At 50.0% G+C, this 22,880-nt stretch overlaps 1 protein-coding gene across 2 annotated transcripts in view; it reads left to right on the top strand.

The window, feature by feature from the left end:
* Nucleotides 1–22,880, top strand: part of ASTN1 (astrotactin 1) — a gene marked incomplete at both ends in the record, with an annotated part of 313,794 nt that overhangs the window by 290,023 nt on the left and 891 nt on the right. For both annotated transcript variants that reach the window (XM_080825173.1, XM_080825172.1), the window contains 4 exons: nt 2,752–2,903; nt 3,982–4,117; nt 9,323–9,423; nt 19,243–19,426. In XM_080825173.1, the coding sequence (XP_080681299.1) occupies nt 2,752–2,903; nt 3,982–4,117; nt 9,323–9,423; nt 19,243–19,426 (573 nt within the window). The remainder of the gene's footprint in view (nt 1–2,751; nt 2,904–3,981; nt 4,118–9,322; nt 9,424–19,242; nt 19,427–22,880) is intronic.

Raw genomic sequence — 22,880 nt, 5'->3', positions numbered from 1 at the left:
ACCCCAAAGAAATGAGCAGCGGAACTACAGGTAGGAGAAAGAATGCTCCCGAATAAGTATCAGCTGGGAAGAGGAGAGGGTTGGAGATGGCAATCGGGGCTGTCTGCATTTGAGGGGTGAACAGAACACAGAGGGCTGCAGAGGTGGTTCAGGACGAACGTGTCTAATTTCCTTGCTCTCAGGGGAAGGTTGAACAGAACTGGCCAAATCCCTGTAAGCCCCGACAGGCTAAGGCCTGAGGCAGGCACCCGCTTAGCCTCTACTATGGTGTGTGCCCTGGGAGTGAAGCACAGAGATACGGTTCTCATAAGGAGTGCTGGCAGGAACAGCTGGTGTCACATGGCCCCATGGGTGGCTGAGGCAAAGAAAGCCCAAAGGGAGGCTCAGGACCCTCGGGAGTAGGAGGGCTGAGGCAGCAGGAGCGAGCCAGCAGGAGGACACCAGCAAGCGAGAGGCTGGTCCTGTGGCTGCTGCCTTCCGGCCTGCTGCAGGGCAGGTGGGCATCAAAGAGCCAGGACTGACCGGAAGAGAACCGAGAAAGAGGAGAGCACAACAGTAGACAGCGCAAACCAACGTCTTCTCTTGTCTACTTGCCCTCTCTCTGTGGGTAGTTTTAGATACACCAGTGCTTGGATTCTTGCTCTTTTAAGAGGCCGTGACTAGGGCCTCTTGAGTCAAAAGAGAATCAAGCTCATTCTTAGTCATAGTCCTTTCTTCTGGTTTAAAGGGAGCCACTAGAAGCAGATGGTGCTTCTGGATGGATTCACCCACTAAGAAAATTACCTGAATTTTGACACAACACTGAAGCCACTAAACAGTTATCGTCAAGTGGACACAAGAGCCCACCACTGGTGTCTTAGGGCTGATTTCCTTTCTAAGCCTGCGTTTACGGTATGTTATTGATAACGACCAAATTGGGCTAAATTTCCATAAGCAGGAACATTTATTAAGGACTTCACTTCTCTTGTCAACTTTAATCACTTCCTTTAGTAGCAGACCTTAGTTTCTTGAACGTTTCTTGGTAATTGGAAATAGAAATGCTCTCTGGTTTTACACGAGTCTATGTAAATCACGCATGCTGCTGTTTTCTCCGTAGAGGCCGGCTTTAGTCCACATTTTCACAGAATCTGACTTCTCAGAAAGGCTTAGTTACGTACTTAAGCTTCCTAATGCTTTCTTCTTGAAAATAGCACTCGGCATATGACTCTAATTAATGAATTTGTCAATATCCGCACTGTTTTGGGTCTGGTCCATCTTTCATGTCATATGCAAACTATGCAGTCCTTCATAGCAAGCCACTAAGCAGCATGTGTTTTGCATTACTTTCCCACTGGTTGAATTCCTTGCTATTGCTCCCACAGCCTCCCGTGATTTCTTCTTAAAGTTCTTATCACACGTTATTACAATCACATGTATCATTGCATGTTTTCTGTTGACCCCCCCACGGAAGAAGGTGGCTGGAGCCGGCTCGTGCACCGCTCCTTCTTGAGCACCGAGCGCATTCTGATCCGTGATAGGTGCTCCACAAACGTTTGCGGAATTGAAATGGACCATTGCCTTGGTGTGCTCTGTGCGCAGCCCCTGGCACAGTGACCCCCTGAGACCGGAGACAGACATCTGTGAGCTGAGTAAAGAGCAGAGGTCGATGGTTATGGGAGGTCTTGAGATATGGGGACCAAGGATGAGGGTGAATGGCAGGGATGGTGTGTGACAGAGGGAGACTGGAATGAGCAGGGGCTGGGAGAATCCGCAGACGTCAGTGGTCTAGAAAGAAACCTGGAACTGGAAGCAAGTGAGAAATCTGAGATACACCTGTGAAGTCAGAACGAGCAACAAATTGAAACCACTTGGACCATTAGGAGATCCGTACCACAGACGTCAATAGTGAGTAGGGAGTCTCCGCAAGGCACAGGGATGTATGAAATGGCAAGGCCAAAGAATGGTCGAAATGGATAATGCATGGAAGGAGGAGATTCTGAATTGGGAAAAGCAAAGAAAGATTGGAGTTAGGAATCAGGATGTTCAACGAAACCCAAGAGCAGAGAAAGAACCTGAAATCGGCGCCCAAGTTTGCAGCCGTAGGACATCACCCCGAGGAGAACTTGACCTGGGGGCAACTTTCTCTTGCCCAGGAACGCCCCCCCCAGGAGCATGGCCTCCAAACTGAGCCTGTTGCAAGGCCCAGTGAGCAGAAGGTATCAGGAAGAAAATCTGTTAGTGTTGATAGCGAGAGAGGAAGCTGGGGTCCCCCCACAGGGCAGATCCTGATAACACTATGGAAACTAAGCTGATCTTGGCCGTGTTAAGGCAGGGCTCTCCCAGATACCACCTCAGTGAGCCATGGTATGAACTTTATCGGCACATTCTCCTATTTTTAAGAGCAAATCCAGAAATTACATTTCCAGGCCCTATATACGGCCACCCAGAAGGCTCTGTCCACTGACCCTACAAGAGGTAGACGCTCATTCATCTTTGATTCACCTACTTATTTACTTATTTGCAAATAGACATTGAGTTCCTAATCTGTAACAGGCACTTAAGAGTAATAAAATACAGATTCTGGGGATCTCCAAGAACCATGGCTCTCTAGTAGAGGAGTCAGGTCCTCAGAGAGATCCTTGCAGTGGTTGGTTGAGAAAGGTTAGAAGGAAGACTTGAGTGTGTCACCATTGAGAAAGTGGCCAGCATCGGAAGAGCACTGCAGGACTCAACAGGGTCCTCATGTCATGTCTCTTCCTGTGTTGTACTCAGGCTGAGACTCTCCACGGTTCATGAGCCCAGCAGCACCCTCGTGGTCCTGGAGTGGGAACACTCAGAGCCTCCAATCGGAGTGCAGATTGTAGATTACCTCATTCGTCAAGAAAAGGTCACGGACAGGATGGACCACTCCAAGGTGGAGACAGGTGAGCCTCTCCGACTTCATGGGTTCCTCTTAATCCATTGGTAAAAGGAAGAGAAAAGAAAAATGTCCTGCCTCCTGGTCTATGCTCCAGGTCCCTGGTGTCCAAGGGCAGTGCAGGAGAAGCTGGGTGTGGGGGTGTGTGCAGAGGGGGAACAAGAACAGTCATCTCATCCATTTAAGAGTTTTGCGTGGTGAGCATCTGACAGAGTCTTGTTTTGATTTTGTTTTTCTTTTTGTTTATTAAAGAGGTGTCCATTTCATTGCCTCTAGGCACACTCACAAAGAAACAATACAGTACACTAGTTATCCTAGCCCACAATTAGGAAACAATTTTGTGCTAACCACTGCCATGATTACAGAAAAAAAAAATTCCTTTGCTAATAACCCCCCTCTGGGCAAAAGCATGAGCAAACAGATGTGCTTACCCCATGTCTTGTCCTAAAGCAAACTCTGCAGTTGCCAGGTCCCGCTAGAAGAGGGAAGTCTTCAAGAAGTGGAAACACCCCATGAACAATGTTCCATGTCTTAGTATTTTGCTGCCTACACATAGGGAAAGGTCAACATAAATCATCCCTAAAACCCACGCGTGAGTGTGGTCCCCCATGGGACGGTGGCGTCCGCAGTGTGAGCAGGGTAAATGAGCTCTCCCGAAATGGTCAGCGAGCTCGGGAGACACATGCACGGCCTTCTGGCACGGAGAGCTGTCCACTGCTACCTCCGAGGCCCTGTCCCTGATGTGTACAGGTGCTGCAAAGGGCTGGCAGGGACCGCTGCCCACAGCAGCTGCTCCCTGTCCTTGCCAAGAACATTTCATAAAAGAACTCACACATGTGCGTACATCTTGCCATAGTTGTTTCTGAACTCACTCTGGACAAATGGCTCTAAATTGATTAAACATGAAACAGAAAAGACAATTCCTTCTAGGTCTTTTTTCTCTACGAGAAATTCAAGAAGACTGGGGACCAAGGACCAAGCAGCTCTAATGTTAAGTTCTCATTGAACTGGTGCCATCTCCTTGCTCGGCCAGCATGTTTCTCATGGCCTTTTCCATTCCTCCCCACCCACCCATCCCTGGACAGAAACGGTGCTGAGCTTTGTGGACGACATCATCTCTGGAGCAAAGTCTCCTTGTGCCATGCCTGCTCAGGTGCCAGACAAGCAGCTCACCACCATCTCTCTGATCATTCGATGCCTGGAACCGGACACCATCTACATGTGAGTGACATACGCTTGCCTCGCTGTTTCTTACCCTGAACGTCCCATGGATCTGAGCTCCTTCCTTTTGTGCTTGAGTTCCCTCAGAAACTCAGAAGATATTTTGAGTTTCTCAAGTCTTATCCTGATTGGCACTACAGAGAACTTTCTAGGGACTAGAAAGGGAGGATTAAGAAAGGCAGGAGAGCCCCATCCTTCACAGAGTTTGCAACACAGAAAGGAAATATACAAACAACTCACCTTAATGTCAGGTAGGAAGACATAGGGGCTAGCTGGAAGAACAAGGACATGTGGAAGAGAAGAGAGAGGAGTGGCTCATCCTAACGAGAGCAGACATCACTTACTTGGGTCGTGTAGAATTTCAGTAGGTAGGGGGATGTGGGAAAAGGCAGAGCAGGCTGCGGAACCAGCAAGGGCAAAAGCAAAGAGGCGTGAAGGTGAGTAGCAGGTAGTCCAATCGAGTGGAAGCAGATGGTGAGTACAAGGGAATGGAGGAAAGTGATTCTGGAAAAATAGAGTGAATGGTCTAAGTCCAGGGAGATTATTAATTTTTTTTAGATGAAAACTGTAGAATAGCAAGAACTCTGGTTTAGGAAGCTAGTTCCAGTGACTTTGAAATAGTTTATAGAGGCAGAGATGGTCAGCACTTTTCTCCAAAAGAAAACACTGTGGACTCCTATCTCATGGCACTTGGAACAGCCCTATTCTCCCTGGAAGTGCTTCCTCGTTTCTCCCTGTGCTCCTGGAACAATAGTAAAGTAGTTGTGAAGCAGAGACATTTAAAAAAAAAAAAAAAAAGCCAGAACACCAAAAGAGGAGAGAGATTGAAAGAATCCAAGTCAAGATGGGAAAATTGGGAGAAGGGGGCAAAGCAGGATCCCTGGTGATGTAGTTCTGGGACCTTTGGACCCGATAGGTGTGAGAAACATTTTACAGTTTACAGATGAGGTCACAAGAATAGAGTCGAAGTAGCCAGAATAAATCACTTCCATTTCCACAGGTAAAGAATTCAAAGGTTTAAAAAAACAAAAACAAACAAACAAAAAAACAACCCACCAGAAACGTGAGTGGCATGGATTCCAAGATGAATGTAGATGCTTAGGCAGAATGTCTTCCATCGAGGAAAGATATGTAACTAGGGGGCCCTACTAGTAAGATTCATAAAGGCAAGGGATATTCTAGAGGAGCTGGAAAATACAGAGAGATGGAAATGTTGATACCAGGGCAAGGGAGATCTGGCCTCCTTAGGGTTTTAGCTCTCTTGCTACTGGGCAGCTAGGGCCCTTTATGAGGAGGGAAACAGGCAGAAAGAGGAAGGATTAGAGACAATGCAGTAAAATGCCTCAAATTCAGTGAAACTGGAATTCTCACTTACAATAAGAGCTCACTAATTCCTGTCACTTAGTTACAACTGTTAATTAGGAACTGTGAGATTCCTGTGGACCAGCCCTCACCCGTCTTGGGACCCTCCCCACGTTGGCCTGATTTGGCCACGTTTCCTGAACAAAGACCTGAGACCGACACCTTCTCCCAGTCGGCTGTCTTCGGTGAACCTCCAGCGCTGCCCTCTTAGGTCTCATAAGCACCAACTTTCTGCCTGCGTTGAGGACGAGGAGTCCCAGACAGTGCGTGGAGCTGCGGGAAGAAGCTGCCGGCTGGGGGGCGCTCCACTAGGTGGCGCTGCAGATCACGCGAAGAGGGCAGTGGAGGGCCTGGGGGCGCAGGTCCTCCTTGGAGCTCAGAGGGCAGATCTTCAGAGCCTGGTAGGAGGAGAAAGGCCCGGGTTAATTGTTGGAAACACATGGCCCCAAGCCTGGTTCTGTTTCTGAGCACTAGTCCTTGTAAGCAGGATTGCAACGAAGTTCCCTTATTATTAAAAGGGAGAGTGCAGCCTTCGTTTATGGGGTGCTTACCGTGTGGGGGAGTCCCTGGGGGGACCCTTGCAGACCCTGCTAGGTTGGAGTCTTGCTCTCGTCTTCTAGTTGAGGAAACTGAGCTTCAGCAACACAGAGTGACTTCCGCAGAATAGCAAGCTGGTTGTCTGGGGTGTGGCAGAGGTTAAGATTTGAATCAGGGTCTGCCTTTCCTTCACTGGCCGCCTCTTGCCCCACAGTCACTCCAGGCTGCTGGAAGCATCTAGCATCGTGCTAGATGCTTCCAGCAGCACGATGGCATTTCCTCACATGAAAGTGTGGAGCTGGCTCTTCCCCTGGGCTCCACGGAGGTAGCAGTGCGTCTCAGCGTCGCTGGCTTATTTCGTCCGCCTGCCCATTTTATTAAATGCAGTTAAAAAACATGATCATGAGAATTCTGGGCCCACAGTACATAAACATTTAAGAATTTCGTGGTCGAAAGGGATCTTAAAGTGTGCCTAGTTCCATATTTCAGTCTACAGAGAAGGAAACTGAGGCCAGAGCAGGGAGGTGGCTGCCCTTCTAGCCCACCGGCTCGTCACAGCCTGCGCTCCCAGGAGAACCACTGCCTTCGGGTGCATGTGGGAGCGAATAGATAGTTCGGAAAAGGGGAGCTGACCCGGGGCCATCAGCAGAATCCGCCACACTTGCACAGGGATGCATGCAAGTAGCACATGAGCAGTCAGCCCTGGACACGGAGCACCAGGGTACTCCTTGCACACCAAGTTTTAGGAGCCAGAGCCAGGCTGTGTTCGTTCTCACTCACACACACACCTTACACATTCTCATTCTCACAACCATTCTCACACACACCTTCATAGATCACTCACACACACCCATACTCTCACACTCCACACACTCACATACCCTCACACACTGTCATATCCCACACACACTCACATACCCCACGCTCTCTCACATCCACATACACTCTCTCTCTCACACACACACACACAATCTCTCTCACACACCCACATACTCTCACACCCACAAACACTCTCCACCCACACACACACTCACACTGTTCATCACAGGCTCTAAGGACAGGCTGAACAATCTGGCTGGGCAGTCTCGGATGAGGCAGTAACTGTATTTCCACGTCAGCCCTCCGGCTTGGGAGTAGGGCTTCTCTCTCCTGGGCACTCATTCCAACTAACCTTCTTACTGTCCTGTGAGTGCTCGATGTGGAAACCACAACGCTGACAATGAACAGAGCAGCCCTTCCCGACGTTAGTGCATGTGCTACTTCCCCATGAAAATATGGAAAGTACTCCCTGGGCTTTGGTAGTAAATTTAAGCTGGCTGCCGTCCGCATCCCCCCAGGACCTGCGGAGCCGGCCCGCTGAGGAATGGCTCTGAGGATAAGCACCGTCTCTACTTAGAAGGTTAGAGGAAGCATCTTCTTTCCTAACACCTTGCTTTGCTATTAAAAATAGTAGGGCCCAGGACTCTAAATTTTGTACTAATTGCCCCTATCAGAATAATTGAGAATTGACTTAAGCACAGGCATTTTCATCCCAGCTGGGGATCTGATCGAGTGAGTGGGGAGCTTACTGCGAGTGAAGCTGCCCAGAGGAGTGGGAGCAGCTGGGGTGGGGGGTGGGGTCACACCATGCCAGGCTCCCAGGCACCAAAGCAGGGGGTCCCGATGATAACCAGTGTGGGGCCGGAGGCTTTGGACATTTCTCACCACAGTCCAGGGTCCCTGCTAGAAATTAAAGGGTTATGTAATGGTGGACCATGACAAGTGGCTGGAAGCCAGCTACAGACTGTCTAGGGCAGGTGATGTCAGACAGGTAAGCAGCATGACATCAGGCTCCAGCCCTGGCCGTGCTCAGGACCCTGGAAGGTGGAGGGGAGAGATAAGGCAGAGCCGTCTCCCAGAGGAGAGCGCGCCAGGCGGGCTGGGTCGCAGCCGTGGAAAACCAGGGCAGGGACGCAGAAGCAGGACTCAGACCCGTGGTGGGGAGGGGCGAGGAAGGAGGAGAAGCTGGTGGTGAGAACTGGGGCCTGGGGCCGCCGGCGCTAGCAGCGTGGTGCCCGTGCACTGGCCAGGGAGAGACCAGGGCTTCCTACTTCCCAACTCTGGTGAGAGCTGCCTGCCAACAGTGGAGTCACACAGAGTCTGCCACAAAGATCAGGTGGCCCACCCTTGGAGGGGGAGCCGGACTTCTTAGGCCTCAGGGTCTCCTGGGAGAGAGGAGGTTCGCTTGGACCCTAGGGGGCCGTCCCAGCCCCGCTTGCAGGATGGTGGCCATCCTCAGAGGCTCTCCTTTCTCTCCCTAGCACTGTTTGCTCCGTGGAGGGGCCGCAGGTGTGTGTGGGCGTGTCCATGTGTGGGAATCCCAGATGGCAGGTGCGGGTCTGCAGGCTGCACTGGCCGCCTCTGGGCCCATCCCTGAGAGACTTAGCTCGAGAGAGTCTGGAGTGGGTGGGCAGTGGAAGAGAGCTGAGACCCGGCCTGAGACCTGACTAGGACAAGAGTCAGGATCAGAGCCAGGACAGGATCCGACAGGCCGATCGGATGCCCCAGCTGCAGTTTGGTGGCCTTAGTCACAATTCTAGGAACAGTACGTACCAGGTGGGCTGATCAGGTGTGTGAGAGGGCCGGATGATGAAAATATTTCGGGGGGCTGCCACTGCTAGGAATCCAGGCAGCCCCTGAGAAGCTGGGAGGGGCTGGTGTGGCGCAGGGAGCCCACTCAGACCAAGGAGGGAAGGGTCACAGGGACAGAAGGGACGCAGGGTGCTGGAATTTGGACCAGGGTCATGGTGGGGCTTAGTACCAGGCAAAGAAGGTCAATCTGACCCAAGGAGGAGAGGCCAGTGAAATGGACTGAGCCTCCTGGGGCATGGAGGAGGGCAAGCCCAGTGCTGGCCCGGGCCTGACGGACAGCCAGGAGGCCAGGCAGTCCCACACAGTCCCCAGCTGTGGTCCCGGCCCCGCCCCCAACCAGATCATCACATTCTCAGCAGCGGGGCCTTCAGACCCAGCCCAAGTTCTGCCCCAAGTGTCTTCAGAGACATATTCCTCCCCTGGGCTCAGGTGCCTCAGTCTCCCCTAGAAGACTTGTGAGAGCACCTCTAGAGATTCTGCCGTAGTCAGGCTGGGGTTGGGCGGGAAAGTTCTCGTTGCTGCCAAGTGCCCAGGGGGTGCTGATGCTGCCGGTCTGAGGGTGCCCGGTGGGGAACCACGGCTCTGTGCCCTGCCGCAAACCCGTCCCTACAGAGCGTGACCATCAGCCGGGGCCTCAGCTCCTCTCTGCTAACAACGCCTTCCCCTGTTGGCCAGGTTCACCCTGTGGGGAGTGGACAACACCGGACGGCGCTCCAGGCCCAGTGACGTGATTGTGAAGACGCCCTGCCCCGTGGTGGATGATGTCAAAGCCCAGGGTAAGTGACACTGAGGCCAGCAAAGCCTGCAGAGGGACTCCCCTGGGGCCTCCCCTCACTGTGATGGAAGCAGGAGCAAGGGAGTCAAACTGAACAACACAGGGTTCAGCGGGGAAGGGGGAGAACTCAAGGCCCGCCCCGGAGCAGCCCGTGTCTCCGGCAGAGATCCTCCTGGAGCCCCCATTATCTCACACAGTCTGGGGGTCAGGGAGCCGGGAGGACACGTTGACGGGAGCCCTGGGCACACACGGTAGCACACCAGGTGCTGAGGTCCATGGAGTCCCTGACCTCTGCCCTCAGGAGTCCTCTCTTCATATGTGTGTGTCCATCTGCAGAGTTCTTTTGAAAGAAAACGCAGGCTACAGATGTGGACATCTGTGCAAACAGCACACTTGCTGGAGCTCCCTTTCCTCACGATGCTCCCCGGCGGGTCTCGATAGTGTCCCCTGCTTGGAGGAGTAGCACATGCCCTCTGCAGCCAGGATTTGGTCGTCCCGGGCACCCCTTCCGGGGGAAGAACAAGAACAGAGCTCTGGCCAGGCACTGTAGTCTCGCCAGGGGACCAGGGCTGAAGTGCACGTGAGCAAGGACTCGGGCCATCGCAGCGAGTTCAGGCCGTGCAGGTCTCAGCAAGGCCACGCTGACGACTGGCCCCTCACATCGCCTGAGAGATGGCTCCAGGCTCCAGGGGCATCCAGCTGCCCATGAGGGGCACAGGCCTGCAGTGATCAAGGGGTACGCACAGTGATGCGAAAGCACAGGGGGAAAGTGACCAGGTCCACATTAACTAACCACCAATGCTGCAGCACTTTACAGCTTCTGGAAGGATTCTTAGATTCATCGCCACATTTCATGTGTGTGACACAGCTCTTTTCAACCTAGGAATCTGATCATATTAAGGCCCTGCCTTAAAACTCTTGAATGGATTGCCATTCTTCTGTGACAAAGACCAAAATACTTAACAGACACATTAGGACCTAAATGAAGTGACCCTCGCCCACTTTTCCAGCTTCTTCTCATCCACTCTCCCCATCAATCTCTGCAGTTCAGCCTCACTGCCTTTCTCAGGTCCTCCACACATTCCCACTCCTACCACCGGCGCTTTGCACATGTCCGTCTCATTACTCGGACCGCCCTTCACCCCCACCCCTGATTAATGATTAGCTCCTCTTAGCCAGCAGATTTCAGGTCAAGTGTCCCTTTCTCGATGCAGTCAGGAGATCAAGGGTCACTGCCAGATGTTCTTACAATATCATGTTACTTTCCTTCAGCACATTCATCTCTGTTATTAGAATCATGTGTTCAATATCTACGTTCCTGGACAGCGAGCTCCAGGAGAGCAGAGTCCCTTTTGGTTTACCAGCTATTATGTCCCTAACCTTTAGAAGGAAGGCAGCATGATGACTGGTTACCAACAATCTTAGGCTCTGGAGTCAGACCACCCAGCTTCAAACCCCTGCTCTGCTATGTACTTGACGTTGAGCAGTTTACTTCACTTCATGCCTCAGTTTACTACTCTGTAAAATGGGGGAAGGGATAATAGTTCCCTACCTGATATGATGCTAGTAAGAATTAAATGAATGAATTTACATTATTTTTTTAAGTGTCCATCCCATAGTAACTGTTCAGTAAATCCTGGGGAATATACATCCTAACACTGTGCCCCTTGTAGTCACCCTGACACAGCAGCAGTCAGGGGACATAATGAGGTGACTTCAGCAGTACCAGCAATGTGCTTAGCCACAAAATTTCCCTGACTGAAACTGGCTTCACCTAGAACCCCAGCACCAATGTCTCTGTGAGTTTGGAAAGGCTACCCCTACCATGCAGAGTCTGCTTTCTACTAGGGACCCAGTAGAGAGGTACTGAATGGATAGAATACTGCCCCCATTTTATAGATGTGGAAATGGAGAAGCGGAGTTGAGTGACTAGCTGACCGGGGTCACAAAGTGAGCGCTGAACAGAGTCAGCACACAGACTCATTATTGGACATCAATTCCCATTTTGCCTGTGATGTTATATTAGATATTTAGAAGGTCGTTGTGTAAAAGAGTGAAAACCTTTCTTTGTGTCTGAATGAAGAAAAGACCTAGGTTTAGAAAAAAAGAAAGAAAGGAAAAGAGGGTTCAAATTAGGTAGAAAATAAAATTCTCCCTTTCAAGGATTATTAGAATCCACTGGGGCATTCTGGGGGAGCGGAGACTTTTCTGTATAAGACAGATGTGCTTCTCTCTGGAGTGGGTGCTCCCTGGCTTATAGGGTAGGGACCAAATGACTTTTGAAGTTCTCAAAATCCCTTGATGATGAAACAGAGTCTGGAGTTGAAAACCCTCAGATGAGAGGCTACCTGGAGAGGCCCGTGGCCCCCTTCAGTTATCATCTGTTGATTTCTTACTCCAGGCCAGAGAGAAGCAGGTGATGAAAAGGTGCCCGGCTAATTCTGTTTTGGAGAATTTGCTAATGGCCTTGCCGGCCACAGGAGGCTCCTGAGACTTGCTAAGTAGGCAGCGGGCTGGTAGGGGTGCCTCAAGGGGGTCGTGAGCAAGGAGATCCACAGCCCCGTGCCACCCGCAGGAAGAGAGGGACAGACAGTAGCTCTGGAGTAAAGAGCGTCCAACATCGAGTAGCCTGCCTGGGAGCGACCACTCTTCTGTTTCTCTGTGGGGCTCCTTTAGGTTAATTCCAGCCCCCAGAGTGAATCAAGCTGTGCTTCTGCCCACGTGGGCTGCCCGACAAAGGAGAGGGTCTGAAAGCCCAGAGGAGCAGCTGGGCGCAGGCAAGTCAATTTCCCACTGAGAGAATGAGGTAGCACCCCCACGTGCTTTTCCTCGTCCCCCCGGAGGGAGTCCTGTATGCCGACCATGAAGATTAACGAGGGGGACTCCTTGAGGAGACCCTCCCAAATTGATACAGTTTGAGCCACTCTCCCAGAAAACCGTATGCTTTGCCTCCTTTAAACCCAGAGGGTGATAATAAATATAACTCACTTGGATCTGAATTTAAACCTAGGAACAAGTGGGAATTCGCTTTTAAGTGACCCAGAGCAGGACCTCAGCTCCTGATTACCCAGCAGGAAGCCAGACTATTCCTTACGTGAACACTCTTCCTAAACCAGATACTTTCTGGTGGTGAAGGATTTCACCACGTCATGGCAGAAAAGCCACTGAGCAAGTGAGGTTCCACCTGTATTCTACTGAGGCGTCCTTCCCGGGGATGAGCAGCCTAGTGTCGGCAGTGAGACCGGCCTCGCCTCCCGGCCGGGGGTGGCCTTGCGGGAGCTCTGTGCGGAGCTTCACGAAGGGAAGGCTAGCTCTCACCCTTCGCTCCCCCACAGCCGTCCTTCTTTCCTGAGGCTGAACATAAATTCTTGTCCCTTCCTTCCTTTGCCATTTATGGACCCTGGGATTAGATACTACAAAATTTGTTTTCTGGAATGGTGTAATCAGATTTCATAAATGTGGCAAATCATACCACATATATTAAGCCCCGACTACATACATGGTTTAGGCATTAGGGGACAAAACGCCTGTCCCCTGGAGCTTTGATGTCAGCAAGGGCGACACACTACAAAAAATAGTAAAACAGATATTTCAGATGGTGAATGTTATGGAGACTGACTAGCAGGGAAATGGGATAGGCAGTGCAGAAGGCAGAATTTTGGGGGAAGAGGGTGAAGAAGGAAGATACCAAGATACCCAGGGGAAGATCATTCCAGATAGAGGAGCAGCAGGACAGAGATGCCTGGTGTTTTTGACGATGAGAAAGGAGGCCCCCCGCGGTGGCGAGGGATGGGGAGGAGAGAAGGTGGTGGGGAGCTGCCAGGGGCTGGGGGTGGGGGTAGGGGGTGGATCTCATGGGGCCCCAGTGCAGGGTCTGGGACTCGGCCTGGGACTAGGCAGGGAAATGCTGAGTACTTCAAGCAGAAGAGGGACGTCATCACGCTTACTGTTTCACAGGCTCATTCACCTGCTGTGCTGAGAGTGGACTCCAAGTAGCACGTCCAGGGGCAGCCAAGGTGATGGCAGGGACAGAGGAGAGAGGATGCTTGTGAGAGAGGTGGCGAGAAATGTTCTGGCTCTAAATTATTTTGATGGCAGAACCAAAAGGATTGGCTGATGGCTTGGAGCAGGAAAGAAAGAAGTCATGCCAAGGCAGGCAGAGCAGAACTGCCTAGTTCAACGGCTTGTGACTGTCCCCCAGCAGAACCCAGCATCCTAGATGAAGACAGAGAAGAGGCCAAGGAGGGAGCAAACTGGTTAAGGGCACGGGCCATGGGCCCTGTGGATTATGTCGGGTAGAGAAGGGTGTAGATCCAGAGTTGATGCCCAGAGGGAATGGCGTTGCCAAAAGACCTGGGGGCTGAAGGACAGGTTCTGAGGGCAGGGAGAAGTACAGGAGGCTTGAAAGCAGGCTGTGTTCACCATGTGTGATATTGGGATTTACGGTCTCAAAGCTGCAGAAACATGATGATTGACTCTAGGTGGCTGGGGGCCTGGGGACAGGTCTAGTCTTAAAGAGTTTTTTCATGTGGACAGAGAAGCCACCCAAAATGGTGCTGAGAAATGAAGTAGGGAATGAACCAGAGGCCAGGTTTTTCCATGGATGTGGAAGAGTGGCTAGTAAGTGAGCTGGTAGAAACAGGAAGAGGTAGGTGAGTTTTTAAGGTAGGACTTTTTTGTATATTTACACAGAGAACGTAGATGGTTTGCAGGAGGTCGTAAGAGGCTGAAAGACTGGGGTGTGGGAGAAAGCTTCAGGCAGGTTTCTGCCAGCACAGGGACACGGAGAAAAGGAAGAGTGTTTGCCAAGGTCAAGGGTAAAGGGAGAGCTGTTTGCCATATTGCTGGTCCTAGAGGAGGCAAAGGGAGTCTTGAGAGAATGAATTCGTATGGAGCCGTGGTTCCCTAAGTGTGACCCGGACGAGCAGCAGCAGCACCTTGGAACTTGTCAGAAAGGCACATTCTCAGGTCATCAGGAGCTCCGGAGGGAGCCAACAATCTGTTTTCACAGGCCTTCCTGGTGGAGATCAAGTTTGATTGCCGAGGTTGAAAGTCACGGCTGTGAAGGCAGCACAGAGCAGCCTGGAGAGCGGTGGCGGGAGGAGGGCGGACAAGGGCTGGGGGTCGGGGAAAGGACCTTGTGGTGTGGACAGCACCAAGAATGACAAGGATCATTGCCCTCAGGTTTTCATAGGGAAGTCTGTGAAATTCAGTTCAGTGGGGACAGACTGAGTTCTCAGCACCACCCCCCTGCCCCTGCCCAGCGACTAATGAAAGTGGTGACTTAGGACTGCCACTCGGGGGATTTTTGTTATAGCATCAGGGGAGCCTTTAGGTGGTATGGACCCCTCCCAGGCGTCCATAGTGAATAGTGAATTTCCAGCCACTGCTGGGGAATAAAAGCTCACTTCTGCCCCGGGAGTCACTTTCTCTCACTCAAATAAGACTATTTGCCCCAGTCTCTTGCACTCCTGTGTTTCAGTCTCTCTCTCATAGCATTGGGGAAAGCATGATCTCCTGGAGAACCAGTAACGATTAATCATCATGATAAATAATAATAATAAAATAACATCTCCTATTGTCTGGCTCTTCTCTCAACTCATCTTACTCCAGATACTATAATGGCTTATTTGCTATTTTCAGTTACGCAGCCCAGAGGCTGGGAGCTCTCTGCTGGTTGCTTTCCCCTGGCATGCTCTTCCCCACACATCCCTGCAGCTCATCTCCTCCCTTCCTCCGGCCCTCAGCCCCGGGGTCATCTCTTCACTGAGACCTCTCACAGCCACCCTGTTTAAAATCTCAGGGCCCTACACAACACTCCCATGCCTCCCTCTCCTGCCTGACTTCCTCCCACTTCCTCACAGACGATATTGTCCTGGTGATGTATGTTGCTTCCGGAAAAGCCCCCTCCCACTAGACTATAAGTACCTCGAGGGTGAGGAATTTTGTCAGTTTCTCCTTGACCTGGTATGTGCTAAGCCCTCAGGAAATATTGTATTGAGCGAATGAATAAAGGTATGCTTCCTGGGTCCAGACGTTATGGTGCAGAAACATACATTTAAGGTCACTTTTAGTCTCACCGTAATCTTAGAAGGTGTATATCATTCACCATCACTGAACAGAAAAGGAAACTAAGACCCAGAGAGGTGAAGTAACTTGTCCAAGGCCATACAGCTAGTTTGTGGCTTGCAAGCAATGCCGTGGTGCCAGTTCTTAACCATAGCTCTGGGCCTGAGGACTTTAGGCCCCACAGTTTATTCTGCTGTCTGAGAGGTCCTGGCTCCCTTCTAATAACGAATAACTCAGCTTCCCTTTTCCCTGATGAGGCCGTGTCTGCAGACTCCCTGCTGTCTCTCCACGTACTTTTTTTTAAAATTTTATTTATTTATTTGACAGAGATCACAAGTAGATGGAGAGGCAGGCAAAGAGAGAGAGGAGGCAGCAGGCTCCCTGCTGAGCAGAGAGCCCGATGCGGGGCTCGATCCCGGGACCCTGGGATCATGACCTGAACTGAAGGCAGAGGCTTTAACCCACTGAGCCACCCAGGCACCTCACTCTCCACGTGCATTTTAAATTTGTTTTTTAAAGATTTTATTTATTTGACAGAGAGAGAGATCACAAGTAGGCAGAGAGGCAGGCAGAGACAGGGTGGGGGGCGAGGGGAGGTGGGGAGGCAGGGAAGCAGGCCCCCTGCTGAGCAGAGAGCCCGACACCAGTCTCAATCCCACGACCCTGGGATCACGACCCGAGCCGAAAGCAGAGGCCTTAACCCACTGAGCCACCCAGGCACCCCTCTCCACGTGCATTTTAACGGTTCCTGAGCACCTTGCATTTTAAAGACAGGGAAGTCAGATCCTTATTTTGGACAGTCCAAGACTATCTTGGACTATCCAAGATAGTCTTGGACCCAGCTGAAAACTGGGTAAAATGATAACTCAAAATACCTTGTATTCTTTTCCGTTCTCTGAGTTAGTGACTTCTTGAGATGCGGTGAAAGCTAATGAAATAATATCCCTAAATTTTCTCAGTGGAAATAGGAGGAACCAGAAATATTCATGCATAGGAACCCAGTGTATATCCTTCTGAATATAGCATGCCGTTTACGGATGTCGGCTTGTAAGCACACCCCAGAGTTAGATTATCTTGGTTTTAGGAGATTTATGGTGGTGCCTGGGCCTTTCCCACCTGGTCTCAGGCACGCATGCTGCTGCTAGTGGGAAGTATCCGCCTTTTCTAGCTAGATATTACCGTTGTGTTATGAGAATAGTAAATACGCTGGGAAACACCTCCTCAGCCGTCTCTGTTCCTCGGCGGAGACAGTTATAACCGGGGCCCAGGGTTTGGAATGCTATTTCTAATCACTAGAAATAAGAACATAGAGCCATCAACAAAAAGCCTAGGAAAAGGAAACCTAGACTTCCTAACTGGCCTGTGGTCTAATCGCCCACATTTTTCCTCCCCCGTTCTTTCATCTAGTACATGTCCCCCTCCTCCTGTTGAAATCAACATAGCTCGGGGAAGCTGGGTGGCTCAGTCGGTTAAGCGGTTGCCTTCAGCTCAGGTCATGATCCCAGAGTCCCAGAATCGAGCCCCGCATCCGGCTCCCTGCTCAGCAGGGAGTCTGCTTCTCCCTCTGCCCTTCACCCTGCTCATGCATGCTCTCTCTCGCTGTGTCTCAATAAATAAAATCCTAAGAAAGGAAGGAAGGAAGGAAGGAAGGAAGGAAGGAAAGAAAAAAAAGAAAGAAAGAAAAGAAAACACAGCTCTTAGACTAGTCCTTCTGCTTCTGTCTGAACTCCAGGAACAAGGAGCCCTGTGCATTCTTACCAAGACTCCCTCTTACTTGGCATCTGTGGGCCAACTAGGAGAAGTCCTCTACAAGACATAATCACCCCAGATTTGCATTCCCCAAGACTCTGCCTCCTATATCTTCTTAAATTGGCCAAACACTACCATCCCCTGAGCATCGGTACAAAAGAGCGATGGAAGATAGACACAGTTTTAAAACTTGACTTGAGCCCACACTGGCTATATGACCTTGGGTAGGTGACCTGGCCTCTCTCTCTGAATGTCCAGATGTGGAGGAGAGGGACACTCATATCCATCTTGCAGTGTTGGTAGAAGATTGGAGTTCATATATGTGAAGTTCTTGACAATTGGTAGGCCATTAATAAGAAACGGGGGATATCATAGACCTTTATGTTCTAAGGCACCGTCCACTTGATCCTATTTTAACAACCTGAGAATTTGAAAATCTGAATGGATTTCTGGATCGAAGTTATTTATGATGCAGTTAAGGTGCTGGCTATGAGAGTTTGGTTGCTAAAGGATTGGTATAGCCTAGGGTGGAGAGATATCACTGGAAAGATCATGAATTACATTAATTGAACTAACACTATTTTTAATCTACTCTGTTGTTTGGCCCTGTGCTAGCCACTCAGGACATGGAAGTAAGATCCGGCGCCTGTCCTCGTAGGCAATGGGCAAGATAGAAAAATAAGGAAATCATTGCAGTGTCCGGACAGAGTAGGTAGGGGTAGGAATTTTCTTTCTTCCAACCCAGAAAACCCCTACACTGTTGACTATGTCATTATCAACAGCCCAAAATTCACTTGGAATTGTGACATGGGATCAGGTTGCTGTGCCTTTTGGCTGACAGGGGGTCGAGTGGCAAAGTGCTGGCTTGGAAACCCATAGACTTAGTTTCTTCATTCCCAGATTTAACACTGGATCGGAGACAGAGTTCTGCTCTCCAGATCTCAGTTCCCAGCTGTTGAGAAGGGAACGTGAACAAATCTCCTTTCTGACAGGTTTAATACAAAAACATTTAATGATAAAGGACTTCAAGCTCCGTAGGAAAAAATGCCAAGGCTATACAAATTCATTGCCACTTTGCCACATCACCAAGTTCGCATGAGCAATGTATGCCTTGGAGGAGAAAGCTAAGAGTTATAAATTAAACTGAAAGATTACTCATTTGGAGTTGCAGGATGTACCGGGTTCTGCCTCTGTGTCACACACAGCTGCGAGCTTGTCTTTGTATCTGGTCTGGGCAGCCCTAGCAAAGGCTCTGCCAGCCTGCAGTCATGGGGGCCACTCCTGGTTCTTCATGTGGCTCGAGCTTCACCTGACAGTGCTTCCCTCCATCCCTGAGTCAAATCTCTGTCCCCCTGGGCTTTTGCAGGACCCACTTGGTACCCCAACATATATAACCTGGAAGTGCAGGGGAGCTAATGCCTCATGGGGGTGAATGTGAGAAGTCCCCACAAAGCCAGTGGAGATGGGAGCCGGCAGTAGAGTCTTCCACTCTCCCCCTGGATGGACCAGCGGGGATCCAGCAGCTTGCTCTCCTGCAAAGCTCTCCACCTGCTTCTTAGCACGCCCTCTGCATTCCCTCAGACTCCTCTCTTGCCTCATTTCCTTCTGTCCTCCCTCCAGCTTCCCCGGGACCACACTTGCCAGTAAAGTATTCATCTGAGATTTTTTTTTTTTTTTTTTTTTGCTGCAGGCACTGTATTTTCAGGAAACATGGGTAAAGACAAAGAATATTATAACTGAAGTTGACCTGAGGTATTCTAGTGGAAGGTTTTCATTTTTTTAGAAAAGAGAGCAACAACCCGATGGGGCTGAGATAAAAGTGAATTACTCAAACCGCGGTCTCCGGGCTCCAGGTTCATTATTCTTTAAGCCACACATCACACACCCCCACATGTGTAAATACATGTAGACACATGTCTCTGTACACGTGCACCCATGTATGTTGTGGGGCTACATACGTGTATTTAGAATGTTCTTTATTTGCCTTTTCTGCCCTCCTCAGAAATAGCAGATAAGATCTACAATCTCTTCAATGGCTACACCAGTGGGAAGGAGCAGCAGACGGCCTATAACACCCTCCTGGACCTGGGCTCCCCCACCCTACATCGAGTCCTCTACCACTATAACCAGCACTATGAGAGCTTTGGAGAATTCACCTGGCGGTGTGAGGACGAATTAGGTCCCAGGTAACCAAGAAACTCTATTGTCGCTTACAACCACCTTGGCTCTTTGAAATTCTGTACCTGTCCTCCTGCACCCATGGATTCACAAAGATTTCCTGGGTGACCTTAGGAGCTCGGAGAAATAAGTCCTGTGCTTTTATACAGCTCAGTTCATAGCGATTAGTTTTGGGTAAGCTGTATTTAAGTAGGGAAGTCATGAATACATTTCCTGAACTCTGAAAAAAATCTTTGCCCTTGACCCGTTTCAGCCACCTCTTTATCAGGCTGACATAGCATTCCAAATGCTAAAAATGGTAGAAGCTGGAAGCCTCCTCGCTTTGTGAAAGAAATTAGGAATTTTATTGAAGAAGTTATATGAAAGTATTTATTACGTATGAGCTTTGCATATACGATATGCATTTTACAGACGTATTTTCAGCTGAATTGTACATCCTTTGGAAAGACAACGTGGAGGTAGCCAAGACCCACCTTGACATCTTTGTTGGCCAAAGTTAGGACAGTATGGTGTTTGCCAGCATCCCCCGGCCCTGAGGCCACGACTTTTCAATACTTGATACCCACTGCTGTTAGGTTCTGCAACACAGCATTCTTAGAAAGAGAGAAATTGGAAGAATGTGTACAGATAACCACCTTCCTCTTGTTCCATTCATCATGGCTACATACTCCTGCTCTGAGAAAAACAGATTTTGGTGGAAATATTGGAATTTTCAGATAGATTCAGTGAAAGAGGCTTGCATGGAATGTTGGTACCTATATGTCTTTGAACTATTTAGGGGTTCGTAAAGGATAAAAAGGGGGTGGCTCATGGACTCTTCTTAGGAAAAAAAAAAAAAGGAAAGCAAATGAAGACAATCAATGCAATGGAATGGAATTCTCTGGCACTTAAAGAATTCTTGCATTCCTGCCAAGATGCTGCACGAAAACATCACCCAAATGTCCCATTTATCCGACCGCGGGTCGAACTGGAGGGAGACCAGGTGTCAGTGTGGTTCTCGTGACCTGAAGTTATAAACTCTCCAAAAGACCACTGTTCAGGACATTCCCTCCTATTCTCTTACTTTTAAAAGAAGGAGGAAGCTCAGAATTATCTTCTGAAACACAGTGATTTCACATGTAAGTTTAAGAAGACTCTTTCTGCATTCCATAGATTATTTCCTGCCGTTATTATAAAAATTGATAGTCCTCGGGAAAACAGATGCCACGGCTGTGGACCAGAACACAGAGGGAAATATGTGAGGGACATCTTATTGGCTTTGTCTCCGTTTCAGAAGAAATCGAACCCTGAGTTAGAAAGTAGATACGGATTAAGATACGTCCTCTCTGCTCCCTACCTTATTACGCCTGCCCTCATAATTACTGATGCTTACTGTTATCCCCTCTCTCTGCTTCTCTCCCAAGCTGCCTTCCCCCTCCCACCTCACTCTTTTTCTTCCCTCCTCTCTGCCCCCCGCCCTTTCCTCCCTCCTTCTGACATTTATTGACTATATATATACAGTTCTTGGTTAGGGAACATAAATGTCACCATTTGAATAGCACTAACATTGCATATATCATCTTGATTTCCAAGGGCATTAGGATTGCTTTTAAAATTTCTCTCTTGTAACTCAAGAGTCGGAAGGAAAATTGGTTAATAAAGCAAGTGAGCAGGGGAAGAAGTGTGGCTCCCCCTGTAAAGGAAGGCGTGCTGCTGACTTGACATTCTCTTCCCAGACTCTCCTCCCTGGAGACCCTTTCATGTGTGGTGCTGGTTTTTCAAGGCTCTGTATTAGAAGACAGTGTGTAATTTCATTAGCTTCTGGAAATCAAGTTTTACTCTCCGGTGTCATGGGGAGAACCACTGAAAAGGAAAAGCCTTCTGCCTTGAGATGCATCCATCATCTTTGGAGTTGGTCATGAGTGTGAACAGAAGAGGGTCTGTGGACCGCACACTCCCTGTGAGCAGGCAGAAACGACCCCCTCAGTTCAGTTAAATCCCTTCCCTCAACTTTCACAGAGGCCTCCAGATCGACTTGCGGGTTGAACTACTTTGACAACAGCATTGGTTGCATTGCTGCTAAGAAAGAAGAAATCCACAGGCTCTGAGATCAAGGGCAGACCCAAATAAAAAAAATTTTTTTTAAATTGAGCTATGAAAGTAGCCACAAGATCTCCATGGGCTAATCAAATCCTTTCTTTTCCTATGTCCTTGTCCTGAGGACGATACTCATGCTGCCTTCATTCTCCCTACACTCCCCCTCCCTCCACCTTCCAAGAATTTGTCAACAACTAAAGACATGTAGTGGGATAAATTAAGAGGAAGGGCCACCAAAGTCCCATTGATGACGACTTTTGGAAGCCTGCTTGGCCCAGCCGCAGAGGCCAATAGACCGAGGAGAGGCTATCTGTAGGAGATGCTACGTAGGTGGCAGGCGGAGTGTTGGACTTCGTCTGAGCCACCACTGAAGTGGGAGAAAACACGACTGCCCTCCGATGAACTCGCGTTCTCTCCACCCCTGGACGCCGCTGCTGGATCTCCACACCTTCCCTCCAGCTTCATCTCTGCCGCTCTCAGCACGTCCTCCCAGGAATGTGGTGGTCACGGCCAGACAGAAGGGGAGGAATGAAACGAATGTGCTTATTGTTCTTTGAAAGGTCATTCTCAATGGAGTGCAGAAACTTCCATTTTCTGGAAAGAATTGGTGACCGAATTAGAAAGGCATTGGTTCTTCCCATGAGAAGTTAGCCGAGCAGCTGGTAAATCCTCTAAGGGTCGCTGATCACTGAGCTTTTCAGAACAGCATTTTACGCGAGGGAACTCATTCAAAGAAGAGAAACTTTGTGGGTCTCTGGACACTTCGGGGTTTGACGAACAGGAGGAACAGAACTGAGTGAGGGAACGCTGCTCCGTCGCTCGGAGCCGGTGAGGTCTGACAGCTGGCTGACAGTAGCCCCTGTGTCTCTCACTGGCAGGGGCATGGGGAAGAAGGCTGTGCACCAGCAAGACGAATGTGGTGACAGCGTCCTTCCCCAGGCTGCACGCTGAGGCCACCAGGCTCTCGCACTGGCCCGGAGGGATCGCTGCGCTCCAGGGTGTGCGAACTTGGAGCAACCTCGGTCTTCTCCAGTCCTTTTCCTACCTGGTGATCTGCGACAGCCCTCCTCTCCCCCCTTTCTGGACTGGGTCTCGGTGGCGGTGGCCTCCCGGCTTTCCAAGGGAGAAGGTGGAGTGGAGCAGGAGCACACCTGCACACTAATTAGGTCACGTGTGCCTCAGAGAGTCTGCATTTCCCCCCGGAGTGGGGGGGCCTGTGTCAGTGTGCACCAAGGGCACTGTTGTCTTCACCCGTATTTCGCTGTCACGCCCTCCATCCAGGCATAATTAGTTACATTTGATACCCTCCAAAGTTCAGTATATCAGCTGTTTCTGCTTAGTTCTAAAATAGCCTTGAAAAGGGAAATGTTCACTCAAACACATTAT

Source organism: Martes martes (assembly GCF_963455335.1).
Source record: "Martes martes genome assembly, chromosome: 15".
Classification (NCBI taxonomy): Eukaryota; Metazoa; Chordata; class Mammalia; order Carnivora; family Mustelidae; genus Martes; species Martes martes.
Note: the sequence above shows the minus strand (reverse complement) of the source record. Positions and strands in the feature narration are given on the sequence as shown.